Raw genomic sequence first — 12,133 nt, forward strand, 5'->3', positions numbered from 1 at the left:
TCTACATCCCATACTAACATTCACTCAGTGCCTGTTTGCCTTGTGTCACCCAAAGGGGACTTCGTTCCATGTTGGATTAAAGATCCATGGGTACGATGCTACAAAGAGCAACAGCAACGAAAAAAAGATGTATGAGTGCCTTTAATACAACACACTCTGAAAGAATCACCAGTTGGGGAACACACAAAGCAGCAAATTACTTCTAAATTTTTCGTTCACGCCGAGCCAAGGAAGCAGAAACACTAATTCCCCCCGAGTGACGCAAAGCAGGGAGAACAGCAGCAACAGTTGAGTTTGTGTCTTTTTTGGCTTCGATAAACATTCAGCTGAGAGATGTGCTAACAAGAATCAGAATCAGTCTGAATCAACACTAAAGAACTTATCGAACTCTGCAGAAACTGCCATAAAATATGACTTTCTATTAACAGACTCTCCGCTAATTTTACAACCCACTGTTATTTAGAAAAATAAACAAGACCTGGATTTCTTTTTCTCAATAGAAAAGAAAAAGGCCTTGAGATAAAACAGGTGCTGTAGCAATATCGCAGACTCAGTTTTTCAATAATCAAGATTTGGATGGGATCCTGAACTTCTGCGCCACTTCTGACAGGGGCTTTGGGTGAAGCCGTGAATTGAGCAAGACTAGCAAATGTTACCGACTAACCCTCTGTGGCTGCCTTCTCCAGACTACTACATTTCTCCTCATGTTTGGCTTGGATAAGAAGCCAATTCACTTAATACTTGTGGGACAGCTAAACATTTAAAGCTCCCATTTAAAAGGATCAAGTGAAGGCATTGTTTAGTTATGTTAACCATATGTGTTGGTTTTTCATGATCTGAATCCCCTCTCAAAAAACAGAGTGCTCAGGAAAATAAACATGGCTTCGCCTACACAAATTGTGGACTAATTGTGTATTTGGACTAAATCATTCTTAAGGTTGGAGGGCTTTTTTCCATTTGCTAAGGGATACTGGGGAGTGACAGCTTGACATTGATTAGTGTGTTGACTTGTGCAACTGGAGCTTTACCTGTAAAGAATACAACCACAAATCTATTTATACTGACAAGGTAGTGCTGCTCTTACAGCAGCTCAAATCTTCAGTGGAAAAAAAGCTATTCTTACATGTTCCACTGAAAATAAAGGAATTATAATCATGGGTGCTACTCAACCAAAACAAAATAAAAGTTAATGTTGAAAAGTAATCAGCAGTGAAGCAAGTCCAGTCTTGGTTTTAAACTAAACGGACGCATATATTGTTAAGGAAAAATCATCTTGAGGGACTGTGTTATGTGCTTGTGTTAAATTCAGATGGCTGCAATTAAAGAACAAACCAGACTTGTATTAAATACATAAATACAACCTAATACCTTCAAAAAGAAGCAAAAGTTCCTCAAATTAAGACACCTGACCAAGAGGAGATTTTCAACAATATTGGATGTGTGTGTTTGTATAAAACTGATCTTTGGTGTTGTTTTTTTGGTTGTAACTGTGTTATGATGACTCACCATGCACTTGTTGGGTTTCTCTCCGGAGTGGACTCTCATGTGAATGAGCAGCTTGTAGCGGGCGTTGAAGGGCTTGTAGCGGCGAATGCAGCCAGCCCAGAAACAGGTGAAGTCCTCACCTTTGCGCTGGTCAATGTGGACTTTCTCAATGTGCCTCACAAGCTCCTCCTGCTGCTCGTACGCAGCACTGCAGTCAATCCAGCGACACACCTGCTTGTCGGCCAGCGCTCCTCCTCCGACTTCTTCCCGCTCTGGAGCCGTATGTGACCCATGAGGGCCTCCAGGGGTCGGTTTGAGTCCCAGGGAAGAGGTTGGTGCTGTTTGCTGGCTCTGGTGGTGGAGAAGGCCCCCAGGACTGGGCCCCACGTATTGGTGTAGGTGGTAGGGCGGAGGCATAGCAGGGCGAGAGGGGTGGTGGGGGTGACGAAGGTGCCCGCTACGACCACCCATGTGATGGTGATGATGATAGTGGTGCTGAAAGAGTTCGTCTTCACTGGGAGAAAAATCATCAAGGGGCTCCTGCTTTAGAGTGGCCCCGGATCTTTGGCCCCCGTCCAAGAGCGCCCCGGCTTCGGACCCTGGATGCAGGATCCCAGACATCAGGCCCCCACTTATCAGTAGCCCCAACCCGTCCGAGCCTCCTCCTCCACCTCCCACACCTCCCCCAGCTGTTCCTCCAGCCCCACGCCCCTGCAGCATGGAGCCCTGCTCCTCACACAGCCCCTGGCTCTGCCCCTGGCCCTGTTCCTGCTCCACTGATGACACTGAGGAGGAGGACGAGGAGGAGGAGGAGGAAAGGGACAGCAGGCAGGTGGCAGGTGAAGACAGCTGACAGCTCTCCTGTAGCGTGGTCTGCTGGGGGCTACCGTGAGGTGGGGGCCTCTGGGGCGCTTCCCGTAAGCAGGAGTTAGAGGGTGGGGATGTAGAAGAGGAGGAGGAAGAGGAGGAAAAGCCGGCACTGCTGGCGTGGCTAGGCGAGAGGTTAGTGCGAAACCCGTTAACGCAGGCAACCATCGACATCTGGGAAGAGGAGCAGATGATTGCGGTGATATTGAGCTCCTCGGACGCAGCGGCAGTAGCTGATGTGGAACCTGTGGCAGCAACGCTGCCAGCAGCGGCGGCGGACTGTGAGGCTAGGGACAGGCAGCGTCTCTTCAGACTGCTAGCACTGAGCAGCCGCGCTGAATGACGGGAGCCTGTTGGGGACAAAGCCAGTGGGGAGGAGCCATCTTCATTATTAAAGGGTTGCACTGCGTCCCCTGACACAGTACTACCAACACCGCTCACTGTGCATCCGCCTATACCGTTGTTGCTAACGTGCGACGCTCCGACTATGTTGTCCCTTGTCGCTCCCAAAACTTGGCCTGCCCTACAGTTCTGAAACCCGGTCTGAGACGTGCTATGGTCCCTGGATGTGGTGCTTGAGATCTTGTAGCCCATTGAGTTCTCCTGTTTGATTGGGTAAGGGAGAGAGGAGTGAGTCCCGTTGGCATTGCCACAGCCCAGGCTGGGCGAGGCCCCCGGCAGGGTCCTTTGGAAGGCCGAAGAGGATCTGTAAGGAGAAAAGGCACAGAAAGGAATATGAGCACTATTAGCTGACAGGCTGATGACAGATACTGGCTGGTTTATCCTTCCCACCAGCAGCACTGTCAGAGTTTGGCCTCCTGCTTACCTGTCTTCCTCCAATCATTCTCATACTTTATACGAAAATCATATGATCCTAAGTGAGTCCAACCACCTACATTTTTTTAATTTAGTCTCTCATTCATTGTAAGGGACCTTCTAGAAAAATAATTAACATTGTGCAGGACATGGTAAGGATTCAGTGACATAAGGTAATGTTGGCCACCAAGTTATATCCACTGCTGATGATCTAAAGTGTTTTTTATGAATAAATGAAACAGGATCTTCTGGTAGTGAGAGGATATGAATAGGCATTTATAACTAAGAATAGAGAGAGGGGGAGGGATGGATGACTACTGAGACAGAGAGGCCACTGGCTACTGTGTCCATCTGACAGGCTTTGATGACACAAAGGGGTTAAACCCAACCCAACGTTGGGGATAAATAGGGAGTCACCTGTTTTGGTGGCATAATTGCAGCCATGAAGGGTCACCGTTTACAATACTGTGTATTATGGTGGGAATCTTTGCCCTGCTGAATGGGGAACCCAGGTCAGATTTCTCCATGCGTTGCTGTGATCTCCTACATAATCATTCCTGTCAGTTGGCTCATTATGGATTTTGTCCAAAGCCCCTGAGTGATGTGAGAAGAGCTCTCTTTTCTCCGGGCTGTCTCATGAAGGAATCGTCTTTGTCTCTTCCCTCTGAGCACGCTGGGGGAAAAACAGAGCTAACGCTAGCTAGTGCTGGAGAGAACCAGTGGCAAACTTTGTCATGGTTGTAGTTAATAAAGACTTCACTCCCCTCTCTTTCTATTCAGGATCGCTATTTCCTGTTTGGCTGCAGTGAAAATATTGAGAGACAATATGAAAGGACTGAATGTCTGTCGGTCGGCGGGAAAGTGAAAAGGGAAAGAACGGAGGAGGGGGAAGACAGAGGACAAAACCCCACAACAGAGAAATCGACTGGAAACTCAATCTGACATGACCAACAGTAGTCAAATATTTCACAACAAATATTTCACATTAGTAACATAATAACATAAAATAGTAACATAAATGTTATGCTCTGGACCCCTTCGGTGTGTTTTATGAGACTGGGTAAAGCTTTCCAGCTACATATGTGTGTATTAGATTCACAATAGCAGGGCTAATAGAAAACACATTGTACCTGCAAATTGTTAGTAATGCTATACCCAGCAGGAAACATTCTGAACTGGAACAGGAACAAAACCATTCCAAAAAAGGCAATGATAGTGACAGTTTACCTGGTATCTTGGTGAGGGCTGTCCTGCAAAAGGAGGTCGGGTGTGGGTCTGTCGCAGTGGAGGCTCTGGGTATAAAGCCCCCCTAAGTGACCCCCCACCAGCAGTGGCAAGCTCTGCCCACATCGCATCAGGGCGCCCTCAGCGTCACCCAGCACAGCGTCTACATCCTTCTCTGAGCAGTAGGCACCATTCGCTGGAAAGAGAAAGGAGAAATATTTCTAAACGGCGTAAATCCGCATGAGGATATTAGAGTACGTTTTAGCCAGCAGAGCAGTGACCCAGTGTCACTCTCAAATTAAGAACTGGCTACGCAGATTGGACTAAATGATCTACTGACTGCACTGGAAGAATAATCAGTTTATAGTGGGATCCATGCCATCACTGACATGTTGAAATCCTATTAGATTATGAATATTCTCGTGAGGGATAACTGCTGGCTGCCACAATTGGAGTATCTAGTGATATATGGAGAGCTCTTTGGCAAAGTTCAACTGGTGACAGTAAGAATAACGCCAGAGAGATTTATTGCCAGATATTATTGCTGAAGTAATTGTACTCCAAATGGCAATGCGTCCATTTTGGAAAAATAAACTAGCTCAAATGAATGTTTCCGAAAGATCCAGCCAGTTAGAGTATGAGTGCTGAATCAATCAAGAATTTAAATTACATACTATCCCTTTCAGTTTACCATCAGTTGTTCTGATGTTATACAATTAATACTTTTGTAAAAACAGAGACCTCATTAATTGATTTAATTATTTGTCATTTTATTTATTTAATTGCAGAATTATTTCTTTTGGGAAAACTATGGTGTAAATACTTAGTGATTTAATCTAGAAGGAGAAAAGATGGAAAATTGGTTCTGATTCTTGAAGGCATTTCATCTCTCTCTCTCTCTCTCTCTCTCTCTCTCTCTCTCTCTCTCTCTTCCTCTCTCTCCATTTTATTTTTTATTTTTTTTTTTTAGATATTTAAGGTTTTAAGTCCATCCAAAAAGTAACTGTGGTGAAGGAACAATTTATAACAAATGATTGTGTTGTATCAGAAAATCACCTGTTTGATGAGGAAGGAGCATGAGGGAATCACTGTGTTTTATAAGACACAATTCCCAGATAACTGAGCATATTTTCAGGATTTTTATTTTTGTCCTCTTTTTATCGGACCAGTATGAGTATATGACACGAAATAAAGACTTTACAAATGTGACCAAAACCATAATAAAAGTAGGAAAGAGAGAGATGAAGGTGAACGAAGGGCCTCGGCATATTAGGAAATATTTGTGAAAGGTAAACTGATATCCCCACTCACTCGTGTGTAGGCGGCCACGCGTCCCCTGTTCCAACTTTTCCTAACTCAATTTCTCAAATTCAATTTTCTCCTAACGATGTTATTGACAATGTTATCGCACACCATGAGCTATTCTTAATAAAGTCACCCAAACACCCTGAATGTGAGAGAAAACATAAGAAAACGTACTGGAAATGAATAAAAAGGATATAAGGAGACAAAGAATAAAATTAGTGAGAGAAATATCCAGTAAAACGAAGGAAAAAAGACAAAAAAACAGGAGAAAGATATTACAACATGAGTAACATGGGGGGGGGGGGGACAGCACAACAGAGAAAGGGAGTAAGTGTTTAGGAAAATGGGAAAAAGGTTACAAGAACGAACAAAAGACGAGAAAAAACAAAGGCACTTTGTGAGCCATGTTAACCTCTGTTTTAGGAACATCTTTTTACATATCCCTCCTACAGTTGATGTATGATTAGTCTCCTCTGCATTTGTCTTGTTACGGGTCACAGCAGAAACACAAAGGAGCGCAGAAAAGGCCGAGCGAGCAATGCAAACGGCCCAGTATCACCAGGGGACCGTAGGAACAACCCTGGTTTCACTCAAAGCTGTTAACAGAAGGCAAAATGTCTTTCAGCTCTGGTCTGTTTTCAAGCAATACAAATCATTCTGTTTACCAAATTCTGGACTGTGGTGTCTTTTTTGTTTTATTTCTTGTTTTTTTTTTAACTGCTTACTGGCTCACCAGTGTTTCTGTATGAACGTTTCAAGGCCTGCTGATGTGAGGCCAAGTGTTTCCCTGCCTCAAGTCAGGGGTAATTCAATCAGGATGGACAAAAGTGACATGAGTCAGGTTAAAGATGACTAACATCATCAGAGATCTTTTAATTAGGCCTTGACTGTCCGTATGCATGCACACAAAAACACAAACAACCAAATAAAAGCAATGTCATCATAAAGCACTGGATGGATTGGCAGTCAGTCAATGAGGTCTTGACTGGATGCACATGCTCTTTCTCACACACATATCACAGTCATCACCATATAAAACACAGACCCACACCAGGCAGCCCGGTATATGTAACCCCAATTATGAGACGATGCTCTTTTAAAGCTTAACGCTCTGTTCCACAGGACAATGCTCGCCAGGAAAAGTCCTCCATGTAAATGAGTTAGACATAGAGAAAAGACAGAGAGACTCCCAGTACATTACCTGTTCGTAAGGGTTTTAATTAAAACAGACTGATAGTACAACCAATGTTTTCCAGCACGATTATCTATGATATGTCCTGTTTAACAGCTGGATATCATTGAACTGACTGGATGTTGCAATGAGTTTGCTTTTTTAATGTATTTTGCAAAACACTCTACCTTGTATGGCTATTGAAGCCAAACACTTTTTACGCATCAATATTGTAATATTGTACAATACAATGTTTGAGATGTGTCTGTTAAAGTTGGGCCTACATACAATGTCATTGCTGATGGCTAATAGTCATTGACTACTGAGTTCTGTGCCAATGTACCATCATAATTTAAAAAGGCCTCCATCAAAGACCACAAAAACATAGTGTCCCCCCCTCAGAGTGCCCGTGAGGCAGGAGTTGTTGTGGGGGAGAGAAAAAAAAATTTTTGCTGCTCAGTGTGCTAATGGTGTAGACACTTGGTTAGATTGGTGGCAGCAGCTGTAAGTTTGTTTTTTTCAATCATGTTGTTGTTATTTGTGTTTTCTTAGCTTAGCTTCCTTGGTATAGCTAGCCCTCTAATTTTTCTTCAAGCTCCAAAGCAGAAGAACAAAGCTAAGTTACACACGTGCTGTGGAAACCAAGACCCCTTTAAAGCCAGAACACGTTCTAAAACCAAAAGCTGTCAGATTCTAAATTTTGTTTGCTTATTCTGTGGTCAGATAGATCCACATTAATATGAAAAAGTTTCTAGTTTAAAACAATTTTACTTCTCATTTTGTACGGCTGCTTTTGTAGAATCTGGCAACTCGGTTTGGTATCTAACCCTATCTGGTATCATCACAAATATCAAGGAATATTATGATCTTAGTGAACATGTTAAGGAAAAGGCCAAGTTAAGGAAAGTTGGATCAACAGACAGTCATGTTGACTAATGTTATCAGCTTGGTTTATCACAGATATGTCATAATTGGCATTTATGTTGTTGAATATGCACCAATATAAAACTTTTTTTAAGACCAAAATGCAGAATAATTGGGATACTATATCATTATAACGATAACCATATGATATAACCATATCATTTTCCCAATTGTTTTTAAGATGTTTTTCTCTTGTCATGTTCTTTCCTAAGAAGTTACAAAAAACATCTGGAATTTTTTTCTTACTGCAAGCATTTCACAAGTGTTTTAAATGGATCGTGGAGTTTGCGTGACAATTTTTGGCAGATCAGCCTGTAAAAGACAATGAGAGTCGCTCAAATCTCTCTTGCAGTGCTTTAGCTTAGTTCAGATACAAACAGGTAGCAATACATCCAAGGGGGGCTTAAAAAGACCTGCTTGCTTCTGTGTCCAACAGAGCATTGCAGTGTGTTGCGAAAGCTCAAGTGGACTTAAGTAACTCCATCCTACAGACACCATCTGTCTCCAGGACACTGAAGTCAGAGTGTTAAATGAGTGTTAAAGGTCTTGGTCCCCCTGCTGCAGAAAGTTGGTTCACCACTGATTTAGAGCTTTGCTACATTAACAGAATCAGTCATGCTCAGGTTGGGGAAACAGGCTCCTCAACATATGGTGGGTTGGATCGGACCCAACAGTAAATTCAGTTTATATTGAAAGTGCCATGGTAATTGAACAGTGTTGAACATTTCATTGTGTGTTAGAGCCTAGTTTGATCAGGAGGTGGAAGCCAAAGAGAGCATCGGGGACTGAGGTGAAATGTAAGACCTTCCAGCAGCAGTGACAGGAGTGAGAGACGGAAAAAAAGAGAGAGAATATGTGTTTATGTGAATGAACGAGTGAGAAGCTGTGAGACAGAGAAAGAGAGAGATGACCCTTCGTCTTATAAATGTGCAGAGTTCAAAGGTGGTCTGCTGAGCAGGGCAGCTGTGTGTACACCATGCTTTACATTCCTTTGGCTCTGGATTTGAATATTTCCATGAAATGTTCTGGGGAAAACTTTACCGCTAGCAATGCTATGGAGCAGTATTTTTATAAGTAGGTCCCCTATCGGCATTTAATTAGTCTCAATGCCACTACACATAAAACCAGATGCATGAATGTGATATAAGTGCACAGAACTATATTCGCAAGAAGAAAATGATGAGCACAAGGGAGTTTATAGAAGCTTCTCCCACAAGCACGTCGCTGTGATGACTTCAAGCACAATCCCCTATGTACTCACAACTGCTCAACACTCACTTACTTGTCTTACAAATTCACTTTGAAGCCCCAAATAGAGAAGACAGTGCCTGATATTGCCAGTCTTTTGATTGGTCACTTTGAATACTGACAATGACCTTGGATTGGCTGCTTGGTTTGACCACCTCATGTGGGGGCAAGTTAACATTTTTCAGCTCATTTCAATTATGTTTGAAAATACTGATTTTGGTTACTGTATCCATCCACTAAAAAAATAATCCTATAATAATAAACATTCCTAGCATTTACAGTTATTCCCCTCCAGATTATCTATGGAAATAGAATCAAGCATTGCCCCCAATTCCAGTCTAGCACCTCCGAACAAGCAAGGTGGGATGCTGCTCTGATATACACAGTTGCAAGCATTCAGGCCCAATTAGGAGTGACGCTGTAGGGGCGTGAGATCAGGGGAGCAGGGGCAGAGAGAAAGACAGATGAAGAAAGAAGTACAACGGTGCCAAAAGCACCAGGGGCAAATGTTGTGTTCAGTACAGAGACCATGTACAGATGTGCTGGCTCATCCTCACAAAGAGCCACTGATGTCAACATTGCCAACTAAAGACATGGGCACAAATAAGGACTCTATTGTTATCTGCCTCTTAAAACAGGGACTGTGGGTAAGGAACAATCCCTCTTGATAACATGTCTTAATACCCCTCTCTTACATCTAAAGTGGTATCTTCCGTTCCATAAATGTCATCACATGGTATCTATTCTCTCACACTACCACATCTACTCTTCTCTCCTGTATAATTAGAGTAGCACATTCCTTCAGTGAGCATCACTGCAGGATGACGGTAAACTGAGGAACTTGCTGAGACGCACACAAGGAGATGAAAAATTAAAGGAACAGTATGTCCGTTTATATGCTCCATTTCACATGAATATGAAAATTAATGCTTCCCAAAAGAGTGCAATTATGAAAGGGATAAACATGGTTATTCGAGATCTTGTTTTGGGACGTGTAGGATTTATTTTCTGGCTGAGGTCGTGGAGGCAAACAAGTTTCCAATCACCCCGCAATACGCTTGCCCTGATTTCATCTATTTGTCATGTTTCCTTCTTGTCAAAATCCTTTGGGAGCACGGCGCACAAAGCCCTAAAACTCAGCTGCATCATGATCGTGAGTGGAAAGAGCTTTTAATCCATTCTCCTGCTGATGAATGCAGCCACTGTGACCACGGAGGCTGAGAAATAAGACAATAGACAGGAACAAGGAACAAACGCAGACTCGATAATTCTGATAATTAGGGCACGACTCACTCTTTAGTGGGAGGTTGTGGTCACTGTGACGGTACTTACATTGATTGTTGAACACGCTTCACATACTGGACGAATTTCACATGGGGAAACGTGGCCAGTAAGGGTGCGCTGTAATTGAACACCTATTCAGGCTGCCTCAGGGGCTGATGATCAGAGTCATGTTCAAGTTCAGCAGTGTTGTGCCTTGGCTAAAAAATCTCCCCTGACCTCAGTGACTAATAAATGACTAATAAAGCAGAGCAGACACATGTCTCCAATCTAGCAGAGCATAACCCCTATGAAACAACATAGCTATTATCCCAAGATATGCAGTTATGACTGCATTACCATACAAAGCATTCCAGTCTACACAGTATTGAAAAGATCAAACCACATCATCACGTAGTCGAAGGTCTATGTCCCTGTCTCCCTAAATGAATCCCTCTCCTTTCTGCAGTCCTCCACAGACAATACCAGTCCTCCATCTGATCAGCAGATGGCCTGGACAGCATTATTAAGTGTAATTGGTGGTAATCTAGGGCGATTTTTTATTTTGGTGACACTTCATCTTCTATAATTCTCGCCTCTCCCTTTTAAGTCACCTAAGCGTTGTGTTAAGTGCCAGAGTGAGACTTTGCTTGTGCCAGCGTTTAATGTGTTCAAGTCTTCAGAGACATGCGGGCCTCAATGAAAAGCAGATGTGCAGATGGATGGTGGAGGAAAGGAGAGCGATCAGAGGTGTACTGTACTTAAAGCGGGAGGAGGCTGTTGGGGGGGGGGGAGCTGGGTGTTGGAGAGGGAAACGGAGTGTCAGGAGCGTGATGCAAACATCTGAACCCAAGGTACAACAAGCTGCCAAAACCGCAAGACAGATGCCTCTGGAAATCCAATGTGACACCTCAACTGGCCCCACTTTGGCTTCATAAATCATACACTCAGCACTTAAAACAGTTAATAATGATCATTTTATTCCTTGCTGCCCCCAACACCCTACCTGCCCCCCCTCCTCTCTGTCAACATGAGACAGGTCAACAGATACAAGTGTGCAACAGCAGGCAGTAGGACTTTGTAGAAGGATGCTCTGGTTGTGCGTCTTGTCCGGTGCAGATGTTGAGTATTAGGTTCTAAAGCCTTCCCTGGCCTCTCTGAATCTCATAACTCATGTCTATATTTGTGTCTGCGGCATAGGCCCGGAACTTATTTGTTTGCTTAGTAATAGATGTATGATTGAAAAACCTGGGGGCACAAGTAAATGAAAAATAACAATGTCTACTCCTCTTAAAGCAGGTGCAGAGCAGAGGGGAGAAGAAAAACTCTATTAAATTACAGTTGGAGCACAGAAATGTCAGTGTTTTCATAGCAGGATTACCAGTACCAGCAGACATGAGAACTATCATGAGGATAAAATCAATTTGTTCCAGCTGATTTAAGCTGCTCTCAACCAGGTATCTTTGTTCCTCCCTGTTTTCTCATGGTCAGCTTGGTCGCAAAATAACCTCAGATTGGCTGCTAGAAAGTCGAAAGTAATGCAGAGCGACTTGTGGTTCCAGACGCTTGAAGCTTGCACTATTTCTGGGCATAAAAATATCCTATTTCAGCTCCAAAATAGTAATAACATTACAGAGATAATTAGTATATATAACAACAAATGAGCCCAGTCGTCCAAGCAAACCTCTGTGTGGACACGTCTGGTTGTTCACACTAAGTGGCATCAAAGTTTAAGTCATACTGATGAATTCAGCGGTCGGTAAATGATTAGCTCTCCTGCCTTTTGGAGAAGAGGGCACATGTTGTGGGAAGCACTCATAATACCAAGCTCTT

The 12,133-nt window shown here is 43.3% G+C and overlaps 1 protein-coding gene across 13 annotated transcripts in view; it reads right to left on the reverse strand.

The window, feature by feature from the left end:
• The window catches only part of LOC119028177 (zinc finger protein GLIS1), an 84,467-nt gene that overhangs the window by 42,096 nt on the left and 30,238 nt on the right, over positions 1-12,133 (reverse strand). For all 13 annotated transcript variants that reach the window (XM_037113814.1, XM_037113821.1, XM_037113824.1 and 10 more), the window contains 2 exons: positions 4,396-4,588; positions 1,507-3,058 (listed from right to left, as the gene is read on the reverse strand). In XM_037113814.1, the coding sequence (XP_036969709.1) occupies positions 1,507-3,058; positions 4,396-4,588 (1,745 nt within the window). The remainder of the gene's footprint in view (positions 1-1,506; positions 3,059-4,395; positions 4,589-12,133) is intronic.

Source organism: Acanthopagrus latus, chromosome 11 (assembly GCF_904848185.1).
Source record: "Acanthopagrus latus isolate v.2019 chromosome 11, fAcaLat1.1, whole genome shotgun sequence".
NCBI classification, from domain to species: Eukaryota; Metazoa; Chordata; class Actinopteri; order Spariformes; family Sparidae; genus Acanthopagrus; species Acanthopagrus latus.